Source organism: Ambystoma mexicanum, chromosome 12 (assembly GCF_040938575.1).
Source record: "Ambystoma mexicanum isolate Mex_15411 chromosome 12, UKY_AmexF1_1, whole genome shotgun sequence".
In the NCBI taxonomy this organism is placed as follows: domain Eukaryota; kingdom Metazoa; phylum Chordata; class Amphibia; order Caudata; family Ambystomatidae; genus Ambystoma; species Ambystoma mexicanum.
Window position 1 is genome coordinate 1,141,350,497 of NC_090936.1, and position 25,822 is coordinate 1,141,376,318.

A 25,822-nucleotide genomic window follows, 5' to 3' on the forward strand; every position below is an offset into this window, starting at 1 on the left:
TAGCTGTGAAGACAGACACTAATAGTAGAGGGAGCTATCCTGGAGAGAGAGATTGTAGTGAGGGTGATAGAATTAGTAATACTGGAAGTGTAGTTGTAGAGAAAAAAAAAAGTGGCAATAGTGTGGAGAAGGTAGATAGGAGAGAATGGTAGGGAGAAAAGGTAGTGACATTGAAGAGACGTTGGGAGCAGAAAAGGTGGGTGGAGTTGGTAGGACAGAGGAGAGTAGGGGAAGGAGTGGAGTAGTGAAGGGTTAGGGGCAATGATATCAGAAGGCACACACACACACACCCACCCCCCCCTCCCCCCCCCTCCCCCCTCCCCCCCCCCTCCCCCCCCCTTCGGACTAACATCGTTGGGTAGGAAGTCCCTGAGGGAGGGATAGCCAGCGACTCCCCACATTCGAACAAGGTAGCAAACAGACAGTAGGGGTTATTAGTTTTCGTGCTCTAAAAACTAACCAGGGCTAAGGACGCTTGAGCAGGAATCCTAGAGGAGTTTAGAGCGAGGGACCTCCCTAGCACCACCTTCCTAAACCCCTTTTTCAGCCAGTGCACCCTACTGAACCTCCTGACGGTTGTATGCTGAACCATCTTTGCCCCAAGAACAGGTCCATCTCTTGCACTGTATTGATGAAACGTGTGAAACATTCAGCAAGCCTCTATCATTCAGGCCATCTGCTACACATAACAAAGAGGCAGTGTAGTGCAAAGGGAAATCCAAATAGGAAGAGTGAGGGGGGGGGGGGGGGGGGGGGAGCATAACTGATGTTGGCGGTGCTACCGCTGATGATCTGGCGCAGATCAAAGTGGTGGGCAGGCTAGTAATGCACTGTCCTGATTGTTTTGATGGTTTCCCAAAATCAACCCTGGGGTTGGATTTTGGGAGGTCAACCTATTCTAGTGAACGGGGAGACATTGAGGTTTCACCAAACCCAATCAAGGTAAGTAGCAGAGTGGGTAGTCTTAGTCCCAGGGGGGCTGTGAGAGCGGTCTAAGGATACAATGACTCCACACAGATACACACAACTTAAGTAAAACGTCAAGTGAAAAGTTATCAAACACTTACTATAAAACAGATGCGTACAGTCACCCTTAAGTGAAAAAAGGAGAGCATTTCAATCAATAGCCAGTGTAACACAGGCAAGTACACAGATGCAGGAAAATCAGTAAAGACGCTTTAGAGTAACCACAAAACTATTTTCTTAACACTTAATGATTCCAATCTTAAGATGGTTTGGGGCCTTGTACCCTAAAGACATCAGTTCCAATGTTCTACTTTTTAGGTAGGTTTACAAAGAAATTGGATGACATTAGCAGTTATGATTCAAAAGTCAAAAAGGCAAGTCAATTTCAGGTAAGTAAACTCACTCAATCCCAGTCACTAGGATCGGCCTAGGAAGGAATCTGTAACCAGGCTTCCACCGACCAAAGTCAGGAAACAGTGGTTTAGAGACCGAACTTTACGCCCACGTAACCCTATGGAAAACAGGGGGGAAAAGGTATGTGTGTTGAACCTTATGGTGTCATCACTACTTTGCTAGAGGCAGCCTCTCCTCGTGTGGCCAGGGGACAGCAGCCTGTACCTGACCTTGATCCTGGGGGGTGGCTATTTGAAGATGGACCACATGGGGGAGGCAATCCTCAGGGGGGTGAAGCAACATCATTGGGCGAGATATGGTATGCCCCTTTCCCTTTTAGGGACATCCCTTCAATACCTCATGTCCTCATAGCATATGGTGGCAGGAATCCTCAATATTCCCCAACACTTAGTCATAGAACTCGTAAACACCCCCACAGTGTTATCAGTAGCAAAGACTGACATGAGGAAGAGATCAACCAGAGCGAAGATTACTCATTAAGACCGAAGTGAACGGTCTAGCTGTTGGAGGAATTTGACTGGCTCCAACCAGCTCCCTTCAATACTGCGGGTGTTCAAAATTGAAGCCGTGCAGAACTGTTGAGACCCGACCAGCTAGTGATTGCCGTGGGACCTGAGCTTTTAGCTGCACACAAAAGCGAAAGGACATGAGACTGAGCAGACCGCTGACACGAGACTTGGAGCAGGGGAAGCTCCATCGTGTACACCAGAGCAGGGAGAAGACCAGCGAGTGTTGGAGATGCCAATGCTTACCAAAGCATGACCAATGCGAAGAGGGACACGCGCAGAGGACGCAAAGGTGCCAAATACCGGTGAGCCAGAGAAAGCAGACAAAGGATACCGGGACGCTTTGCAGCGTGGACCGCAGAGAAATCCAGAAAGGAGGGCTCTGTTCCAAGGCAGGAAACTAAGGAACTGGGGCTTTGTGAAAACAAAGTCGACAAAAATTAATTTCGGAAAACCGGGTACTTTGTGAATCTGGGACCCGCACCTAAATTGTATTAAGAAACTATGTGAGAGAATCTGGCAGGAGAGTATACCTGGTCTTTTTTGAGTCAGAGAATCCGAAGGGAGATTCACGCCCTTAGGATTTTGGAATTGCATTTGTGGTATTTTGAAAAAGAGAATCACAAGGAAGATTCCTGTCGTCAGGATTTTGAACTGCAGTGAGGGAGTCACTTCTCCTAGAGTGAGTTGCAACAACAAGAAGAGGGGGTTATCCTCTTGAGCTACCAAAAACTTGGTTATTCTTTTGAACTTTTGTTTTCCTGGAAAGAAACCTGATGAAAGTAGTAATTCCCTTGAACTGTGAACATTATCCAATTGGAACCTTTGTTGGATTTATACCTTTTTATTGAAGTTGAACATGTGTGCACTTTTCAAGCCAAAGACAATACCCTTAACACCTTAGAGTTACTTTTAGAACGGGACAGCTAGGATAGGATAGGATAGGATAGGATAGGATAGGATTTCGGAAACAGGACATTTTTGCTTTGGGCATCTTGAACCAGCACAGGCCCCAGGGTTTTGATTCAGGTAGGGAAATACCTCCTAGATTAGGGACAGTGAGGTATTTTCCAACCCCTTCATTATTTAAATTAAGGTTTTTGGCAATCACGAGTCATCTGTGTCTAATTCCTGGTTCCTCACACATGTTAAATCACCCCCCAGACTCAGATTTCTCCTGAGACCACTGCTGAGGCTCCAGATTCCGTTGGGGGACACAATCTTCTGTGCTTAGTACAGTCGAGGGAGGCCCAGGTGTCATGAGTGCAAAGGTCTCTTGGCATCAGAATTTAGTTTGTTGGTTGCAGTATTTGGATCTAGGGTACAGGCACCTGTCAGCTGAACTTCCAGGAAGTGAAGATGGATTGCAATGGGAGTCACCACAGTCAGGCGGCGACAGCCCATCTTCAATGGACGATCAAAGGAGCAGGTTATGCAGGACTTTGGTTGATGCAAAAAGGCTGAAAACGCAGGAGCAGGCGTCTTGCAGTATAAGATGAAGATCTTCCAAGTTGCAAGGATGCACTCAGAACGGCAGAGCTGCAGTGAGGTAGCTCAGGAAAGCGCTGGTCAGTCCACCAGTTGGTCTAGAGATGCTTATGAAGGCTCAGAAGGCAAGGATCCTCGAGCAGGGGTTGAGACAGATTATTCCCACTGGTTCAGGGGTCGATGCACCGACAAGGGTCTTCTTCAGATCAGGCAGAGGAGCAGGGCTTCACTGAAGTTGGTGCTTGTAATGGTCAGCTGTAGGGATCGTCCTCAGGTCAACAGGCTTCTCTTCTTCGTAGAGGACTTGCTCCAACGATTACGTGAAGAATGGCTGCAGGAGTTAAAGGTATAGACTGGAAGCTCACCCAGGTCCACCAATAGTAAGGATTTGCACCATTCAAACCGGAAGGGGCTATGCAATCAGAGATAGCCAGTGGCCATACCATCTCTCCAGCAACAGACATTCAGGCAACAGGATGTGTACTGACATAAGACAGTTCCAGCCCCACATCCAGGCTCACACATAAACCGCCTCATTTCACAGGAAAGCAGCAGCTTTCTCCCAGGAAAGTGCTTCCCATATATGACAATTTTGGACCCCAGAAGGCAGGAAGGCAGCCAAATAACAATATGAACAAACGGCAAGCATAAACCTTGTTGCCGAGCCATCTTAGGGTGCTAGACACCTTTACTAGGCCATTGTGGTAATTGGTAAAGTGCATGAGTAAAAGGTACAAAAAAACGGTAGAAAACTATCCGCTGCCACCAGCTCATCCTAGGCACATTGTAAACTTGACTAAAAATACAAGGTATCCTAACACCAATTCACTTTAGGGTAATGTGTGCACTTGTAACAATACAGAAAATGCACTAAGAGAGACAGTCTACCAGTACTGACAGTATTATGGACAGATCAGTTTCCCCATAAGAACGAGCAAAAACTCAAGGGAAGTAAAGAATAGGGCTTTAATTAGACAAAAAGTCAGTTCAAGAGCTGCAACAAAGCAAAAGAAATAAAAAGTGTCCCATAGAAGTGTATGGGAGGAAAGCAGCAAAAAGAAAATCTTTCCTAACACAGATGACAGATGGCCAGAAGGAGAGAACGAGAGAGGCGAGAGATGTCAGGTGAAGGCAAAAGGGAGATTAAAAGAGACAGGAGGGGAAATTGGGGAATAAAGGAGAGGGGGAGTAAAGGAGAGGAAGTGACAGAGAAGATGGCAGACTCACAGGGGGTGAGAATGGAACAAGGAGTCTGCACCCCCTTGCAAGCTGCTAGGCTGATGAGGGTGCTAATTTAAGCTATTTATAAAACAGTAAAGATACAAAAGAAAGCATAAACGTCTGAAGCGAGTAGACTGAGGCAGAATCCACAGTTTTAGAAGAGGATCTTGATTATCTTTCTATACAGGTTAAGATATTGGAAGTGCACATCTCGTTAGAAAGAGAATTTGATTGGTCAGCCGTAAAAACACTGAGACCTGTCAAAGAGGAGACCACCAGGGGGTGCAGTCATGCCAGCAGCCGATCCACGAGCACTGGATATGCTGGTTCCCTCAATGGATGGGACATACCTTTGAAAGAACACGCACAAAAAAAACAAAATGATCACCCTGCGAGCGTGGAGTACTACAGAAAGAGGACTTTGAGCAAAAGACAGAGCAGCGGTGGGAGGCAGTATGTGGCGCAACAGCTAAGTGCAGAAAGGTGGCAGAGATCTGCTGTGCGGAGGCTGTGGTGAAGAGGCTCCTCCTCCTGCCTACAGTGTTTTAGGTCTGAATTATAAATTAGGAGAGTCAGCCTGTGACCTGTCGGAGTCTCGATAGAAGCCAATAACTGCAGGACCTAATTGAGCTGCCGTTGGAGAGCCTAGGAGACGCCCTGGAAATGGGGATATCAGGGCTGTAGGTCTGGGACTGGAAAGGCAGAGGTGGACCGTTGCCCCCCCCCCATCTGTGGTTCTGGCTACTATTGTGCAGGGAAACTCTAAAAATGTCCATGCCCACCAGTGGATACAGCCCACCAGGAGGCAATGATCGTTTTAGCGCAGCACGGATGTTGGAAGCTCACTTCTGTCACTTAAGAGCCTGAAAAAGGCAGCATGGAGAGATTTCTTTTAACATTATAGGAGTGTTTTACACACTTGCAACAGAACTTTTAACATTTAGCATTGTGAGGAGCCCTACTTGTCACTACTCCTGCTTGTCCCAGAAGCTCAATCAATGTGAGAACTGGCTTTAAGGAAATTACTTCTTGCAGTTACATAGGGAGTGCAAAGCCTGCGTGGTGTCAAAGGAGACCAAAGTCCTTGGACATGGTGGAATGTTCTGCTTTAGAGTGGGGAGTAAGGAATGAGTAAAAGATCTGAACTCGCTTCAGCCGCAAAGTATGGGATGATACATTGCTAAGCAAACATGTCGGCTCTGTTGAAAAAATGCAGAAGGATTGGAATAGGTCTGTGACCGGGAGTGCTCAGTCACTACAGTGATTTTGAAGGTCATCCGACCTGGAACAGTTGGGCAATCAGCAGCCAGCAGGGAGTAAAGGAACCATGTGGACTACCAAGATAGCGATGAAGAAAGGTATTCTAGACATGCTAGCAGAGATTAAGGCACTGTGCTCAGGCATCCGGCTCGGGTGCTTGAGAGGGAAGGATGACTAGACAAAGCTGAGGAAAGAGTTGAAGCCCTGGAGAGTAACCAACTCTCCATTAACTTAGTGGAAATAAGATAAGCTTGCCCAACAGATTTAGAAACGTGTATATGGCAATAGGAGGAAAGTGGATAACAATGAAAATAGAGGAAGACTTAATTTACACATTCTTGGGTTACAGGAAGCAGAGGGAGAAACCTGAAAGTTGAAGAGAAAGTCAGATATTGTAAATTCTGTCTTAAGATGCAAAAAGGGGGGGGAGAAAACGTGCCTAAAAGAGAACCGAGAAGCTTCATTGTAGTCAGATGTTGCTATCATCATGAGAAGACTTGTTACAGCGAGTGAGACAAGCAAGCCCCATTGTCTATTAACGTGCCATGGTGTATATTTTTGAAGACCGTTTCGCGTTAACCCTCTAGAGAAGCAGAGGATTTAGTTCATTAACATCTTCACTCATGGAGCAGGGAATCCCCTATTTTTAGGGCTACCCTTTTGCCTTGATGTCCGAGAGTTTGGGAGAGAACTACAGAATTAAGAGTTTAAAAGAATAATTTTCCACTTACAGGAGAAACCTGGGACAGAGAAGTAAAACAATACCCAAAGGCATTGGAAGGATCAACAAGACTCTTGAGGAAGATGCAAGGTTGGAAATTCTGCCAGCAAGAAAGTACAGAAGCTGAATACACACCCTCCCCTGTAAACTATGACGGAGGACCAGGTGATTTAGAGCTGGATTTAAGACTCCGCCGGGTGAGGGGTTAGAATGGAAAAAGTACATTGGAGCTGGCAGACAACTTATATAACGGGGAGTCTAAATCAGGTGCTCTTGCTTGTTGCCAGGGCTTTGACTTCAACTTACTCCTTTCGAGGGGGTGAGTTGCCTCGAAGTAATGTATTTGTGCAGTGGGCTAGGAGATATGTCTGGGATTTGACTGCAAGTCAGGCCTGTAAGGGCTGGAGATTCCTGTGTAGACCAGGGTGCTGGAGTCTCCTGGGATGGTTAAAGAATTCCTATAATGTAATGTGAGCTATGTGAAACATAGTGAATTAAAAAAACATGAAGGTGGTGACCCTCAACGTGAAATGGATTACATACTGGAGGCAGAATTTAAACCAAATTGCCCTTGCAACAGCATTTGTGCAGGAAACCAAGCTTAAAAGAGGGGAATAATATAGAATATGTAGTAGTTAAATAGGACAATTTAAGGGTGTCTTAGCAAAAAGAAGCTTTTGGAAATGGCTATTATAAGGGCAGTACAGAGACAAACCTACAAGTGCAAGTGCACAAAGGTAAAGCAAATCAAATTGGGCACTGTCTATGGTCCGAATCAGGGTGGGGACACTTTCTGTGAGGAGTACTTAATGGCTGTCCCAAACGTTTAGTAATACTCTGGAGTAGCTACATTTGGTATTGGGACCGTGCAATAGTTGTGCAATAGATTTGTACACAATGAGGGCGGGAGTACAGGCAACTGACAGAGGGTAGAGGGGAACCAAAGCTCAACTGGATTACCATTTCCTTTCCTATATCTGGAGAGCACATAACCATGCAGAGAGATTAATCCCTATTCCTTCATCCCCTCACGTCACATGCATCCGTCCAGATCTGCTGAAGGAAACGGGTAAGGAATAACTGGTAACCACGTATATTAAATTGGTTGGTTAGATCACATGTTGTAGTGGTAGTTGAGAATAAGGATTCTTATAGGGAGGCTCCAATTGGAACATTATTTTGAGTTGACTGCGACAGGAAACGTATTGCAGAGCAGAGCACAAATTGGAGGGTTCCCAGGACTACTTTGCAAGGCCTGCCGATTAGGCAGGGATCGGCGGGAAAGAAGGTGTATGGAAACCAGCATCAAGGATAAAACACAGAAGCTTGAGGATGGTGTTCGGGGAAGACTGGAGAACTCAGTGGAGGCTCTCTTGGCAGTGAGAAGCAGCGCAAGATGCTAAAAGCACTGTTGATGGGACTGTCGTTTCATAGATTGAGATATCTAAAGTAACATTTTAATCGGAAGGCGCCCAAGGTTGACACATCATCAGAGGGGAGTGTCAAAGATTAGAGGGATCATCGGTAAAGAACTTGCACATATCACAGAAATAGCCCACTGTTTCATTCACTACATCAAGACTCTGTATAGCGATTCATGTGAAGAGAAGGTGGAACAAATTACTACTTCCCTATCAGGTCTAGGTCTCGCAGGGTTATCAAAGGCAGAAGCTAAAGAATTGGACACCCCTATAGGAGAAAGGGCGATAATAGATGCAACAGGGCATATGAGACCAGGAAAGGCTACAGGAAGTTCTGGATGCACACAGTTAGGAAAGATTTTCTTTTTACATCATTCCCTCCATATATTTCTATGGGACACACTTTCTTTTTGCTTGTTTTGAACCCTGTCCTTAGGCTTTACTTCCATTGCCTGATTCGCTCATTCTTATGGGAAATTGACTTCTCCCCAAGACGGTCAATACAGTCTCTCTTTGTGAATTATTGTATTGTTACAATTGCATACATCAACTTACAATGAAGTGCAGTTAGTATGTGTATCCTTATAACTTATGCAGTGGCTTTTTGGTTAGATTTACAATGTGCCTACGATGAGTTGTTGAAAGTGGATAGTTTGACCATATTTTGTACTTTTTACTCATGCACTTTTGCATTTACCGCAAAGGGATAGTAAAGGTTTAGCAGCCCAAGAGGGCCGGGCCACGAGGATTTTCGCTACTTCTTTAGCAATATTGTTATTTGGCCTGCTTCGTGGTTTCTCAGGTCAGGAAATGCCTTATATGAAAAGTCTGTTGCTAGGCAGATGTGGTGAGCAATGGCGATACACGAAAGGATGGCTGTTTCAATAGTGCACATCCTTACCATTGGTGGGCTTAGGCTTGATCCCAGCCTGAACCTAGGATAAAAGGAATGCGCCTGCAACTGTTTGGTAGATGTGCAGAACCAAGAATTCTACAAAGACCAAAGACGAGCCGCCTGCTGACAACCCAAATATCGACTCTGGTATTGTCCCGTTGAAAACTTGCTCCTCTGACATGATCTCGAGAAGGCCTTCATTGGTGCTCCCAGCAGACTTTGGCAGTGTTTCCACCCCTGAACCAGTAGGAACAACGTAGTAGTTGCCAACTAGACAACATCAGACTTCGGTATTGCCAAGTTTTGAGGGCCCTGGGAAAAATGGCCTGCTCAGGAGGAATTTATTCTTTGGGGATTCTTGTCAAACTATTCTTGGCAAAGATCAGCCCCATCTTGATGTATAGTGCCGTACCTTGGCAGCCTGGAAACACAGTGGGTGTGGCAAAACTGGAATCCTTTCTACTCAAGAGGCTGCTGCGGCTCCATACTCGGGCCCCTATCCCGACCATATACTTGGAGTTTAGTATCTTTTCCTGCATGGCAAGACACCAGTTGTCGTCCTTGAATCTTCTCTGGCAGCTTGCCAATGCAGAGGCTGGCCCCTTTAATTCCACCATCCATAGCATGCGTCAGACTAAAATCTTTCGCATGCAGGGTTGTGCCATCGACAGCTTGGTAGATGTTGGAAGAAATGGCTGGCTATGGTCCAGAATGCCACTTTGAGTTGGCCCTTCCTCCAGTATAAAGCCGCCATAAAAGTGTCTGTCTATAGCCATTACGTTGAGCATTATATGGTGTAATTGGCCCCCCATCTCAAACAGTGCCTTATTTTGGGAGTATATTGTGCACGCGCTGGGCCACCTAATTATATCAACCAATTCCTGGGTAACACACTGGTGTGGGATTACCTTAAACTTAAAACCAATTCTGTTAAGACCTTTGAAATTACAGAGGCTTGGCTAAACATCCCAAGACAGGCCAGGATGTGTCGTCTTTGTGGCTGTGGCGCCCTTCAGTCGGTGCAGCATTTGCTAATATATTGTGACTCCTTGCGGGGGCATAGGAGGGTGGCAATTGTAGCCGCGGGACTGAGTTCAGATTCCACTACTGAGGTTATTTGGGACTTGTTCATGGGGGTGGGGGGAGGTGTGGGAAGGGGGTACAATGAGCCCTGTATCATTTTTTACCTTTTTTTAGAGAAAGGTAGCTACCACTTTGGAGAGTCTATAATATTGTATGCTGTGAGGTTGTCTTGCTTCCTTTTTCTCACATAATTTGGTTTTAGGTGAATGCATTGTAATTTTACTGATTTATTGTGCTAAAAGCAGTAGGAATATACTGTATTGTAATTTTAATTGTGGTATTGTGCCCGAGGATACAAATTGTGCACCTGGGGAAAGGAGACTTGGGGACTTCAGAGGAATAGGTCAAGCATTCACAGGCCTATGTCTCTTGAGAATATCATCAAACTGGTCCGAAAAGTTGATAAAGTGTGACATTTTCTCCATACATGCCTCGAATGCTTCCCTAGTCCAACCCGAGGAGCTGGACTCATGAGTGGGAAGGAAGGGCAGGGCAGCTGGAACAGGATCCTGCTGCAAGGCCTTAGAAGGGGAGAGGCTGGGGAAAACCCCTCAGGTAAAGGGGAGGCCTTATAAGGGTCAGAACCATGCAAACAGGCTTTACAAAGTTTCTCCGGAAGCTTTGGGAGTGTTTTCGATAGATGCACCCGCGTTGGCATGTCTTTCGATGCTACCGCACTGAGGGCCGCAGATTTAATGGGAGCGCCCAAAGATGAACGCTGTGTTCAGGCCGCAATGGCAGGTGCGCAGAGGGTGCTGAACCGTGAGGTTCAATAAGCCCTGTCAAACTTTGACTGGCCAGCGGGCGTCAATGGCTTTCTCTGCGGATCCGTCGAGGAAAAGGTAGGGATTGTATGTTTAAGTGCAAGTTAAGAGTGCGTGCCCTTGTCAGCGGGGTGTGATATCCCCATCGAACTGCCAGTAGCATGCTTATCAGGCCTGGGGACAGACACGCAGGAACTCGTAGGTTCCACTGTTAAGTCTACGGCTTCCGAATCAGAGCTGTGGCTGTCGGCAGACACCTCGCCCAAGGCGACGGTAACCGTCGAGGCAGTTAAGCGAGAAATGCTTCAAGTAAGACAAAGCAATTTTAACGATATACGAGCTCAGCATGTGCGGATGACTAGATAGGCGGAAAAGAAACAATTTGGTGGGACCTCAATGCATGACGGATTTTGGGTACACTACACGTCACGTTGGGGATAGTGTTACAGCCACACACATATCGACATCCCTTTTCGATCCACGATTACCACTATATGTCAGACTATATGCACAACATGTTACTCTAAGTAGATTCACAAGCATCAGAATTTTTTTTGCTGTACAGTCCCTTATATTAAATTGTCATGTTTGTGCTCTATAAAAACTCAAAAATAAAAAACATTGATTCGTAAAGATCAAGTGGATTTTATTGAGATAGGAAGGAGGGGGGTAATGTCTGGAAAAACTTGCTGGCCTTCCCGAGAAAGGATGTAGTTGACTCCGTTCTGCTTTCATTTGATGCCGAGAAGACCTTTGTCCAGGTCGACTAGAGATCCCAGAATGTGGCAATGTACCACATTGATCGTTGTAGGAATAAGATTAGAGCTCTTTATGCCGTCTCTGTTGCTACATTGAGAGAAAATGGGGTAGTCTTGGAGACATTTGCAATTGGGAGGACGACAAAACAAGGTTACCTGCATTAAATTCTCCTATTTGCGCTAATAATGGAATCTTTGTCGGCAGCCTTTCGCAATAATGAATCCAATAGATGAATTACAGTGGGAGGGCAGGAATTCAAACTGGGCCTGTTTGCAGAATCTATCCATGTGCATCAATGCTAAATGTCTGTTTAAGCCTTACTACAGGAACTAAATAGATAAAGAACCTACTCTGGGGTTTCAGTGAACAATGACAAATTGTATTCTTTTTTATTGCGATATGGTTTCAGTTAAATAAAACCTTTCACAAATGTCTCAAAGAAAACAATGCAATTCTCATGCATTTAATTACAGGATTACAAACAAGAAAAACTACCAGAAAACAAACAACCCCATGTCAGTTCTACACAACCTAGGAAAGCTACTTGTTACAGCCTAACCATACGCCATAGGCAAATGAGACCAATGGTCACACATATATATAAAAAAAAATGTTTTTAAATCCATGATATTGCCTGTGAGAGAGGTTGGGCCTGGAAATCCCCATCCACTCTTGGCAGGTTCAATTCCCGGAACCAGTTACACACCTCCAGCCTTTGCTCAAGTCCTTTCCCCGGGATATCTGGCTACCAGTGAAAAAAGGAATGTTGAATTGAACCCGCCACCCCCACCTTTTATACTGTCTTGAGACAGAAATCAAAATGGGGACAATCAGTCCTTAAATGAACCTCTTCTTGGAGTCATGCCATGACTCTCGTTGGCATTGACACCAGGTTCCCTAGGATTTCTATCCTGATGTTTGCTTTGGGGTCGAAGTCAACGTCCCTGTGCACACATGATCTGGGCCAGGAACCATGGGTACAGCTCATCCAATGCTTTAGTGCAGGGTTAGACATGGTAAGGATGGAAACTCCCAGGTTAAAAATTGGATAATTGGGAGCAGATTTCAAACTATTTACTGGTGCTTTCAAGCTTTTGGTCGCCATCCAATCATGTGGAACTGCCACGGTCAAACCTTCCTTGGCTTCATCCAGGACAAATGCTCAGGCTTTGGATAAAAGCTCTATAAAATGATGTAAATAATTTTCGAAAATTGGAATTAGGCTAGGAATCCCAGTCAACATAGTCATACACAAGCATGATCCGGTCAGATCCAGGCCAGCTGTTTTCCTGCTATGTGGCAGTGGAAATAGATGCTCATCAGTGAAAGGAGCATGCACCACCCGCAGTTCAAGCACTTCTCGAAAAAGGATAGCTTTGAGCATCACTGAGGAGGCTCAACAAGGCCAGAAAGTGTGCTGGGGTTGCTGACAGTTCTCTTGTTCAGAGGAGAATTGTACAGCATTTCAGTACTGGACTGCACTTGTGGGTAGGACCAGGCTGATAAGCAAATTACTATTTCTCCTCTGTTAAGGGTCAGTGAGCAGAAACATGGTTGCAGACCCTCCTGAGTGGAAGAAATTCTAGTGAACAAGTTTACACCATGTTCGTTCTCAGGAGAGGGGATTCCCACACTTGTTAATTCCAGTATAGAGGGCACAAACTTAAAGTGTGACAGGCAATATGAGATGATGCCTGGAGTTATTGAAGGAGCTATACATTTTTAATATATAAAGTTAAAATAAATTAACAAGCAATGTGTAAGGATACATATATAGTTTGAAACATACCGTTTTATTTGTAGCTTGAAGTTCTTCAAACACTTTTTCTAGAGTCCAACTGAAATGAAACAAGAATGTTTACAGCTGGCACATGAGGCATCGCTCAGACATTTCACAAGCAACTTGTCATTAAATAATGAACAATCACACAGAACACACTGGTAGGATTGAACCCAACACAAATAGATCTGCTTTTTCAGTAGAGTGAAGGCTGAGCAGGGTAGGATGCCCCCCATTTGATTTAAATATACCTATGCTCCACTCACAACACTCGACAAACACCCAAACTCTTCACAATCGCTGAAATCACGCAATGTGAGTTAGGAAAGATTTTATTTTTTGCTGCTGTCCCCCAATAGACCTCAATGGGAGACCCAACACTTTACTACCATCTGTAAACTGTTCTGACTTTTGGGGGCAAGTACGTTTCTTTTTTTTACTTTCTTGCCTTGGTAGGCTCCTCTGTTTTGGGGGCATTGATCATTCCCTAAGACAAACAGTGCAAGAGAATTTGGTTTTCCATTTTTCCTTGCACACGTCACCCTGCTCCTTGCTGTGACACATGGAATACGCAATTTATGGTCCATATAACTTTGTGGCTACTTTCATAATGTGCTCATCTCCTCTTTTACCATCTCTTTGAAGACAAAGACACACCATGACCCAGCACCCCCCTTAGAAATGGCACAATAAATGTGTAACAATTGACTCAATTAGTTGGCCCTTGTGAGTTGTGTGGTTACCTGTTCACCATTTCTTTGTAGGGGCCTTCACTGATTTCCCCCCATTCACTGTGTTCTGGGGTCCTCTGAGGTTGCCAGAGTGGTGGTCATTTCTTCAGTCTAGCAGAGGTGTCCAGTGACTAGCCAGACCCACAACCCCCAAGGCAAAAGTGACCTCTTCCCCAGAAACCACCTGGCCTCCTCCAACGGAACCAAGACATGAGAAAAGGGGGCCCACAGATTTCAGGAACTTCTTTCGTGGTCCCTGTGTGAATAGGAGTAAAGTAAATATACATGTTCCTACCCCCTCACATGCATAGGGTTTCATGGGCTTAACGTCCTTGCCTTGCCTCCCCCTTGCTTGACAGTGATTGGTGGAGTTCTTGTAAAATATCCTCCCCTGGGTTTCCCCTTAGGTGGTTGTATTTGGAGAGTCTCTGCTAAGAACATTTCTTCATTGTTTCTTAACTTTGAGACTGTTAGAAACCACCTGTTGGCTTTGCCAGGACATGCTCACACAGACTCTAGAGCACTAGGTCCCCTCTTTAAAAGACGGAGAAATTACTTATTTTTTACCTATTAGTTCTCTAATGGGGATTAGTTACCTGGTTCTTTTTATTCACTTGCATTGCTATCCTACAGTATTCTGAAACTAATCTAACTGTATTATCAAGTAAACTGTTGGTACTCTTAGCAGAACATACTGAGAGTTAATCACCATATGCTGCAGGAACAGCGTGACAATCCTACTGCCTCCGATTCTTGGCACCACATGTCTCCCTAACGTTCAGGAGACACAGCGGATCACTCCACCCTTGTGTATGTGCCTTGGGGCATCCCCCTTCTCGCTGCTGGAGAAGCGCAACACCCTTTTTCGGCGACATGTGTGACTCATGGTGCTGTCCGTCTCCCCTGCCACTGGGAGATGCGATGGATCTACTCCAGCACAAGATGGCCGCTACTTATGCCTGAGGCGGCCCACTGCATCGTTCCTGCCTCGCATGCCCTGTTAGGGAGAATTCTCTGTAAAGGCTAATTTCCCAAACCTAGTGAGTCCCCCAGCAACTTTGCTGGATTTTTGGGGTTTATTTTTTCTCATGCTAAGAGTGAGACTCTTTTCTCCCATTCGAGAATGTCCTTTGACTTTGTAATGTGTTTTATGGGCTATGGGGTCTTTTACTCCATAGGGCTTCATGTGTTTTTGGTATGTGTGTTACACAGCACCCTCAGTGCATTAACACAGGGGTGTCATAGTGACCCCCAAACATAGACTCCATACCCTGGGACGGACTACTGTCTCCCAGGGCATGTAAAGTCCCCATTGACTTTAACAGTCTTAAATTGTGAACAGAACCAGTACAAACCATCATATTGTGGAAGTACTGGTAGGGGTAATTCGATTGCCCCTGGGTCTGTTTTCCAAGGGGGCACTGTCCAGTCCCCCCTTGTCGAGTTTCTGGCTGGTGGTAGTGGTTTACCATGCGAAATATTCCACCGGAATATCCTATGGGATTTTCCCATTCATTTTAAACGCACCACTTTTTTGGTGCAATGTTAAAGATACCGCTGGGTTATTTATTTAATATTTATTCCCCGGTTGGGTCTTTTTGCCAGGACTCGGTTTTAAAATGGTGTTTGTGTTTGCCTCTGTAACTCCAACCCAAGTCGAGCCCTTTGTTCCACTTTTGGTGGGCTTCTGCACAGAAGCCTCCAAAAGTGGTGCCACTCTGTCTGGGTCCACAGGATGTGTGGGAGGGGGGGGAATAGGCACCCTGGACTGAGTTGCCTCGGAAACTCAAGTCGCACTCTTGTGTGATTGGCCCAGTGGTGAGCCGCCCGGCTCACCGCTTAGCATGTTTGATTGACAGCTAGAACTGATGAATGGGGGTTTTCTGCATAAAAGCCGGGCTTTGGGGACTGGAACTTCAGAAGTCGCCACAGGACCTAAAGAATCCAAAGAGGGAGAAGCTGAGCCGACCTGCAACGACGACACCACCGGTGGAGCTCTGCTGAACCGACTCACCACTTCCCAACGACAGAGAAGATCATCTTCCAGGAGAGTCTTCTTCCTTTGAGCTGGTGGGATTAACCAGTTCGCCCTTTTTTCGCCTTCCTGGATCGTCTCGTGGTCGAATCGCCCGTGCCACGCACCCCGGCAGCCGGACAGCCACGCTTCACCACTACCGCGAATAAAAAGGGTAGTACCTTTTAACCGGGAAACTCCGCGGCTGGTTTCTCCCCTGGACGAAGCACCGACTTGCACCCGCTGCCAGGAACAACTGCCCCCGCTGGAGCTTGCTCACCATTTCAGGTACTGTGTCCCGCCTGGTCTCCCTTGCAACAGACCGTCCAAGGTGTCCCGTAAATCCTTGACTCTCTATCCTGGGGTGACCTCGGACCTGTTAACTAACTTTTCTGAACTGATCTAACTCCTTTTTGAACTATCTGCAAAGACTTTTAAAGTGTACTTCAACTGTGTGATCTTGGGCACATTCCGCCTTGCTCTCTCCAAGAGTGGGCTTGGCCTATGAACTTTTTGCTCTACAGTAGACCCTGCCTTTCTTAACTTGCTGTGGTTCTTTAAAAGTGTTGGTATTGTGTGTTTTCCTATTTCTGCCTTTTCTGTCCCTTTTAAAATAATTATTGGAGTGCCATCTTGGTTAAGCGCTCACCTCTGTGTTGATAATAAGTGGTGTTCTTTTCCTAAGACTTGTCGAATAATTAATCAGGGAGGTGTATATATTTCTAGTGACTGTGTTTGAACTTGCTTGACATATTAGTGCCAGTGTATTTTTACAAGTGTGTTTTTAAATAAATCATTATATACTTTTATACCAAAGCTCTGGTCAGTGTTTGCTTGTGCTACTGTATTTTTGTACCTAATGTGTATACTCTATATACTGCCTAACTCTTCTTGAGAGAAGTCTGACTGCTCAGCCACAGCTACCAGGTAAATCTGGGTGGTACGGACTACTACCAATTGGGTTTACTGCCAACACCTGTAGTTCTAAACTTTTTGCACTGGTCCCTATGGGAACTGCACAGGTTTCTGCCTAACATGCCCCCTAAGGAGTGAGCTGCGGCCTAATTGGCCACTCAGATCACGTGTCTAGACTGTTGGCCCCAAATCTCGCTCTCCCAGGGTGGACTCCCAGAGCGGCTCGGCAAAGGAAGGCTGACAAAGGATCAACTATTAGCCTCTTCGCCGAGTTCACCCGCCGCAGGACACTCGTCACTGGTCTGGACTTCCTTCTCGTGCATCTGATTTGTCTGCACCGGTCTTACTGCTAGGCTGCCTAGTGAGTTTGTCGTGAATTGTGCAGTCTCAATGTCCCTCTCCTTTTCAGCTCTCTGCTCTCTTCTTCCATGGTGCTTTCCATCTCCACTATCTACTCCAACTGCTACTCTATCACCTATCCCATCTCTCTATAGAAGCCTGGAAGAAAAATGTTCAAGAAACATCTCCTGGTCTCCAAGCTAGGCCTGCCCATCGCAGCCAGCTACATCAACGCTTCTTCCAGGCAGACAGACACTGAAATCTCTGTTCCCTCGCCAGACCTTTGGATTCCCCATATTGTCTCAGACCTCTCCCCTTTCTCTTTTTTTCGCCCATTAATGGTGGAACCCAATGGGAAGTACTCTTGGCATACTTCCCATCCTCTAGGGGCATCAATGTCTACCAGAATGTCATGTCCAGGGCTCATCATTCTGGAAAGGCATCTTCCCTCTCTCATCAATCAACTCCCTCCCTCCTCCTGCCACACATCTGGCCCCTTCGCCAACACGGACGGGCGTACCACATTCCTGTAGCCCTCCACAGAAGACCTTCAAAGGTAGCAAGCAGCTTCACTAAGCTACCCTCAACTCTTGCTCTGCCGTTAAACACTCCTCTAACATCTGCCACCACCTTGAAGACTTCACCCTTGACATCCTCGCTCTCACCGAGAGGTGGTTCACTTCCAGCTCTGTCACCGCTTTTGACACTACTCCCGGAGTACTACACAATCCTCTCTAAGCCCAGGCCTAACCGGTTTCAGGGCCGAGTGGCCCTGATCTTCCCGGAATGTGTCCCTGCTACTATCATACCCATTCACACCTACTCTTCCTTCGAATGCCTTGCCTGCAGGCTTGGTGATTCTCCTATCCTCTCGCTGACTCTTGCCACGATCTACAGGACCCCTGGTCCAGTCTCCCTCTCCCTCTCGGAGTGGTCTGATCCCACCTCTTCTCTTCTGGCCTCCACCTCCAAGCTTCTCTTTCTTGGAGACTTCAATATTCAACTTAACTCGCCTGATGCGGCTATGGACTCTTCTGTAGCCTCTGTGACTCTTTCCCCTCATCATTCTTCCCTCCAGTCTGACGCACTCAGCTAGACACACCTTGTATGCTCTCATCTCAGCAGACATTCCCATCTCCAACCCTCTCACAACACCCCTCTTCTCGTCTAACCATGCTCTCCTGTCCGCACGGCCAGTCTCCTCCTCTAGCATTCGACCAATGAAGCAAGTGTCAGTTGCTGCTTTTGCCACGACTTTTATTCCCCCTCCCACTCCGGCCACTGACTCTCATACTGACAAGGCCCTTGCTAACTTTCACCTCTTCATCTCTAACACCCTGGACATCCTTGCCCATGTCATGAGCATCGGCATGAAGCCTGCCTCCAAACGCAACACGGTATGACTCCGACCTAGCCTCTCTGAAACTCAAGTGCAGAGTTGCTGAGCAGAAATGGAAGGCTTTGAGCACATCCTCTGACAGACTGGCCTGCCGCCTGCTCCAAAGGCAATACAAACTCTCCATCCGCTTGAAGAAGGCGACCTATATCCAATTCCGCATCTCTGAGGCCACTAACACGGCTGAACATTTCAAAATCTGCAAGGAACTCGCCAATCCTACTGCAGTCTCCTCTTCCATCCCTGACCCACTGCACCGGCCTCTCACTTCATAACCAAATCTCAGGACATCCTGTCCTCACTCTTCTCTACACCTCTCCCTTCTCCCTCACCCACTTTCAGGCCTCCCCCCCGTCACCCCTTCCCTCCTACTTTGCCCTTTCTTGCCCATAGCACCGTATGAGGTCTTTAGACAAGTCCTCTCTATGAAAGTCTCCTGCAAACAAGTACTCCTCACTCCTCCAGAACTATCAAGGACTGGGGTCACAAGGTAGGAGGATAAGACCGTGACACCCTCATAACAAGGACACCCTCCCTCCCCCCCCCAGACATCGTGGCACAGCCCATCCAGGGCTGCAGGTGGTGAACCGGTGAGCGAACAAGCAGAGAAGGGACCTGTCACATAAGTGCCGGCAGGAGCTCAGAGCACGGGGAGGTGTGGCAGGAATTCAAGCTGACCCCTGAGAACAAGTGACTTCTGCAACTCCAGGGTGGCAGATAACACGTGAACTGCTGAGACCAGCCCTGATCAGGCATTAGTTAACGCCCTACTCCCAGCTGAGCTGCGAAGGAGGACCTTGGTGGAGTAATAGTGACCTGGACAAGAGACCAGATCGCCTTGAGTTCGAACTGACCAGACAAGCGGGCAGACCATGATGGGAGGGAACACCCTAGAACTCGGGATGGACTAATATGGGTCTCTGATTGCGCAGTGGCAGCCCTCGGGAGCCTCGCCGCCACCCCCCCAGCAATAAAATGTGCAGACACCTAATCTAGAGGAGAGAATTGCTGAAGTCCTGCAGGAGATACCGAGCACCAGGTTGGCCCTGGAAATCAAGATCAAAATCATTGGGGAGAAGATGAAACTCATTAGGGCAGACATGCACAAGTCAGCAGAGAAGCAACAGGCAACCGAGCTGAGGGTCATGGCGACAGAGGTGGAGGTACAGACCCTCAAGCAGCAGGTGGCCACTCTGCTGCAGACAACCAAGGTCCTGGAGGCCGGAGCGGAGGGCGCTGAGGACCACTCATGAAGGAATAACATATGGATAGTGGGCTTCCCTGAAAATGCAGAAGGTGACTCCATGGAGCGGTTTTTGGCAAGTTGGCTGTCGGCACACTTGGGTGAGAAGGGCCTTTCGAAGTGGTTCGCAGTAGAGTGAGCCCACAGGGTCCCAGTACAAAAGCCAGCACCCGGGGCCAGACCTATACTGGTTGTAGCCAGGATATTAAATAGCAACGACCTAATACAGTCAGCCAGTAGAAGGGGCCGGATCTAATTGTCCAACGCAAAAATAAGGGTATTCCCAGATTGCACGTGATGGGTCCAGCAACAGCGGAAGAGCCACAAGGAGATAAAGCGGGTTTTCAGAGAATGAAATACATGCTGCTGTATCCCACAAGAGTGAAAATTATTAAAGGGGACCATCATTGGTAGTAGGGACCATCATTGGTAGTATAGCTCAGTGGCAATGCACTTGTCTTGGAAGCAAGACGATGAAGAGCAACACGGGTTTTAATCCCGGGTCTGCGCTTAGAAACCTCCTCTTCGGTATTTAGTGCATTATCAAAAAAATATTTTTAAAAATTGGTCTGTAATATCCGAGAGGAGGTATGAGAATGGTGGAAGACGGAAGGCAGCTAGTCTACAAGTTCACGCCTCGGAAGGCAGGGCTGGCACCCTCGCAGATGAGGTAGCATGTGACCGCCGGAGGCAGGAGAGAGGCACGACGCGTATGATCAAACAGCAGGGAGCAGAGTCACAGTGGCGGAAGATGGATCCCTACAGCTGCAGAGGGAGGTCAGGCAACCGCAGAGGACCCAGACGGAACTTTAAGCAACTCTAATCTGCCGGTGGAGAAGGCAGCCCAGACTCTGGATCCCTAGAGTGGGATCGGAACTACAGTTAAGACGACGGGTACATTGCAAAAGAGGCTTGGGTAGAGCGGGGTGGGTACACTTGGGGGCCAGTTGATACGAGTATATCAGCCCCAGGTTTCCGGATGCACACTAGCAACCAGCCACCTGTGCCAAATTGTGCGGGACTTCACGCCCCTGGCACGAGCTTGGAGTTCCCCTTCCTCACCCCTCGTGTTTGGGAGGCGGACTGATGCAGAGTGCCCACATTGCAGGTATTCTATTAGGGACAAGTTAATTGGGTTTCTTGTCGATGGTTCTGATGTGGTGGTGGTTATAAGAGGAATGGGGGGCTGTAGGGGTCCAGCTCAAAGTTAAAGTCATAGTGCGCAGAGGAAAGTGGTGCATGAAGAGATACTGCGGAAGGGGGGACTCGCAACCAAAATCATTGGAGCACGGACCATTCTCATGTGGAATGTGACGGAGCCTGGGCGACCAGCCAAGCGCAGGAAAGTAATAAGAACAAGTTACTTACCCCTAGTAACTTTCTGTCGACTGGATGTTCCTCCAACGTATTCCTCATCTCTTTGACATGCAATGTCCAGCTTCGGCTGCTTAGGAAATCTTTTCGGGAGAGGACGCGTTGAGTCGATGTCCCTCTGCCCCCCCCGCACTTTCCCCCTTCCCCATCCCATGCACGATCTGAATGACACCTGGCCTAGTAGGATCGTGGTCTGTCCTCCCTTTGTTCACCCTCCCTTGCCTCGTTGCCCCTTGAAACACTTGTGTATAGGCGTTATAAATGCCATATCATATTAAAGGTGACATTGGGTTTCAGTCTGACTAGCAGCAGTTGCGGGTCTAAGCAGGGGGACTTGAACCTACGATCCAGCAAGGATGAACATGAAGATGGACCGACAAAGAAGAAAACGAGACACAAACCATGAGGCAGAAGACATGGACACAACGAAGACAGCAACAGGAGCACGGAAGAGTCCCTCAACAGTAACCGGTCAGCCCAGGTAAGCAGAAGGATGCAGTCAGCCTAAAAGGAACTTATTCCACGATGGCGGCAACAGTTTGTGGTGAACCAAGATGTCCCACGACATAGCGGAGGAGGAGCCAAAGCAATCCTCTCAGGTTACCAAGGCAAGAAGACCAGGTGCTCCAGCAACTGTATGCAACAAAGTCCAACAAGGACAGCAGTCCAGCCAGTGAAAAGGACAACAAGCAGTAAAGAAAAAGCCCCAGGTCAGGATTCCACCAGCAAGGAGGAGCAAGATCCACAGCACACAGGAGCCAGGGTACCACCAGAATGGCAAATCCAGCTGCGGCCCAGCTTTTAACAGGCTTCAGGTAAGAATGAGATCTAATGAAAGACCACACACACCCACACACAACACATACACCTTATCAGCCTAACTATCCAGATGGCCATAACACCCGCCACACACACAGGCACACCTACACTGGATATAGAGTTCAAAGTCTGGGGGACTTTAAAGCAGTGCACAGCAATTTAAACCACATCTGAGAGTGCCTTTTTGGGCTGAGGATGAGATGTCAGCAAAACTCATTTGGCGTGCCTCGTGGTCCACCAAGACAAAGGTATGTCCAAAGAAAAAATAGCCGTGAGCATTACTACCTGTTAAGACAGATTTTCAGTATCTGCCCTGTGGACAGATTCTGAAAGGTCACCCTTTTCTGGTGACCGGCAGGGAAAGACACTAATGCTAGCCAAACTATCAAGGAAGTGTGACTGAACAGCACGGCTTAAACATAGGCAGTGCAAGAGTATGGAAGGGCTCAATTAAGCACACATGGAGCACTGTTAGGTTAGGCAGAATGTATAATACAATATTTAGTTAGGCCTTGGACAACTCTTCGATTAGAAATTTAAAAAGTAAGCGTTATACTAAATGTTACGAACTATTTCCTTTTTGCACCTTTCCCTTCACAGATTCCATTGAAACCCTACTCGTTTGAGGTCAGTAAAGCCTTCTGCTTTACCTCCCTTGCCTCATTTGGTCATTCGTATGGGGAAACCGACAAGTCCCCAAGACTGTCAGTACTGACAGACAATGTCTCAGTATGAACTCTTGTATTTTTACAATTGCACACATAACCTTACAGTGAATTGCAAGCTATGGCTTTGCAGGGGGGGGGGGGGGAAGAGGGAGAAAAGGTAGAGAGAAAGAGAAAGGGAGAGAGAAAGAGAGAGAGAAAGAGAGAGCGAAAGAGAGAAAGAGAAAGAGAGAAAGAAAGAGAAAGAAAGAGAGAGACTGAAATAGTCTGGTCCCAGTCCACATTCTCCGGCAGGTGCGGACTGCAGGGCAGGATAAACGGTCAATTGCCCCCCAGGCTGGCTGGGCTGTTGACCCTAGGCCCAGAGCTCCAAAAATGTAAAAAATCTAAATGAAAGATAAAATCCTTCAGAATCTATCTTGCCACAAAGGAACGGAGTGCTGCAAAGCCTACTCAGGTTCTGTGTAAATCGGGCAAGGCATTTGTGTTGATTTGAGCAATGTTGTAAATGTGCCTGGGTGACCCCCCACACAATGGCCTCCACAGTGCGTGAGAGGGAGGTGCAAGGGGTCAAAAATGACAGCCGGACACAAGGTAGTCATGTTTTCAAACACAACATTTATGAAAATAAAAATGGGTTGGGAAACGGACTATCGGGCCCTATTCTAAAGAGGTGTCTCCCTACCTAGAAATCAAAACTAAGGCTCAGTCTGTGTCAGGAAGTCAGTAGATGAAAAGCTATCCCTGTGTCCAAAACTTCCTATCCTGACCCTCACACTGAAACAAAACAAAGGGGTGCAAGGAAATGTCTTTATCTTGATGTTAGCAAAAGTGTTCAAAATCAAAAGTGTAATAATGACTCCAACAAAAATGTTCAAGGTAAAGACCCTTGGGTGCAGAATGTAGTTCCCACCCATGGATTCATCAACAGGATGGCAAAAATGTCTCTTTAGTTAACTGTTCCTTTGTGTCTGTCTACACTGGACTCAAAGTTCTTGTTTAAGCAATACGTTCTCTAACAGTCTTTCTGTGGACATTCTTGTAACTTTGCAGTTTACCTGCTATACTCCCATGCCAGGAATCTTTGTACAATTTCAGCTGCCTGGTGTGCTCGACTGCCAGGTCTTCTTATGTGTTTCACAGTGCTTTGATTATACCATAACAGCATATACCTGGAGCTGCTTGACATATCGGTCTATGGTAACATTTACTCAACTTGTCTCTGCATTGGCATCTATGCACAATTCGGGTTTTGCCTTGATAGTATGCCTTATGTGCATTCAAACGTTCTTCTTATCGGGTGTTGAATTTGAACTTTGCCTCGACTGCATTCAAACACATTGTATATTTTATGCATCGGCAATCTCGTACCATTCAAGCCCTTTCTAGCGCGCTCGTCGATGCGCCCCATGCTCCCCAGCAGCTTTGGGCACTCTCACTGGTTCTTTGCAACGTTTCTGCTGCGTTGTGGTTCCTTCACTTGCTTTCCAGCCCAGAGTGCACAGACGTTCCTCCAGCATCCTGCGCGGCTCTGCAGTCGCACATCAGCTTTCATCTTCGGCCGGACCGGAGAAAGCCGATTCCTTATGTGGCAGACCTCTAGGAGCTTCTGCGCAGCTCCCAACGTCTCCACAGCTCTTCTCGCTCGCACGGAGCATCCCTCCTGTCCCAGCGGCTTTCTCCGTTTTGCCAGCCCTGACGATATGCCTCCTGTTTGTGAGCGTCAGCGTGGGTGGGAACGTCTGCTGCTGCACTGCTCCATGCACCACACAATCATCTATCTTTAAATGTCCCGCGCACTTAAGACTTGGGAAAACAACTAGCCTGTACTTTGTACCTCGCTCTCCTGTCACTTTGCACAGACTGCCTCCTCCTCGTCTCATTACCTACGTGGTTTTGGGAGTTGGTATCCATGGATAGCTTTGGACTTTTTTTCCAGCAGGATTTCACATAAATGCACATCAGAAACAAAAGGTGTTATGTGAGTTGGGGGTGTTATAGCCAAAGGTGGAGGTCTGACCGGAATTGTGCAGAGAAAGGTTTACTTGACTTCCTCTACAGGGGGGAACCGTTAATTGATAATAGGCCATTAAGGTCTTGGGTGTCAGAGGGTCTTACTCATGGGAAAGTGGGGAATTCTGTGTTCCATCCAAAGAAGTCATAACATCTCCCCGGTAGTTGTCTCCTCCCATGTGCTCCTCCCTCATATAGCCACCCCCAGGTTCCGGCTCAGGGAGTGGCTGCCATTCCCTGGCCACATGGGAGGAGCTTCCCACCGGGGAATCCTTAATAACTCAATTGGATTCCTCACAGAGAGGATGCTAGGCTGCAGGGGCATGTCCATGCCACCCAGTGGCAAACTATGCATTTAAATAACAGATGTGAACCTAAATGGTAATGTTGCACCAATGCTCCCATGCACCATTGGTCTGTTACAATCCACAGCAGCGTATCATGACTCTTACTAGCCAAGGAAGTAAGGGTCCATATTCTTGGTTTGATTCTGGTTGAATGTTTCCCCTATGCTCTGGTGAATTTCTTGATCACTAGTATGTTCATACAAAAAGTTGTAATAGCACCTGAATGGCACCCATGGATGAAAATGATATAGTAGTTGTAGAAATGGGAGTTGGACTGCTTGTGGTACTTGCTTTTGGACAGTTGAAAAACACACCTAAAATGATGTAATATTCAGGTATTTATTTTTACAAACTAAGGGAGTCAGAGTTGGGTGGATGTTTTAATACCACAGTTACCCGCTCCACCGGTTGTATGTCTGAGAATTCACCCTTCTCAAAATGTACCACCAGCAGAGGTGGTATATCTAGAATAACTAGTGTCATTTCAGAAATGACACCTCATACAGCAGTAATGCAAAAAGGTTTTAAACTTTAAGCCACTTTCTGCATCAATGTGAAGTCAGGAATTAAGTACAGTCGTGGCTCGTATCACTACTGTTGATTTTTTGTTTGCAGAAAAGGGTCACTTATGGCCCTTTTATGCATTACATGGGTAAGGTGGGAAGAGGCGGTAATCGGATGCCCAACC

At 46.9% G+C, this 25,822-nt stretch overlaps 1 protein-coding gene across 2 annotated transcripts in view; it reads right to left on the bottom strand.

Annotated features, from left to right (window-relative positions):
* Positions 1-25,822, bottom strand: part of NUP107 (nucleoporin 107) — a 790,450-nt gene that overhangs the window by 346,014 nt on the left and 418,614 nt on the right. For both annotated transcript variants that reach the window (XM_069629720.1, XM_069629721.1), the window contains one exon: positions 13,288-13,336. In XM_069629720.1, coding sequence (XP_069485821.1) covers positions 13,288-13,336 — 49 coding nt within the window. The remainder of the gene's footprint in view (positions 1-13,287; positions 13,337-25,822) is intronic.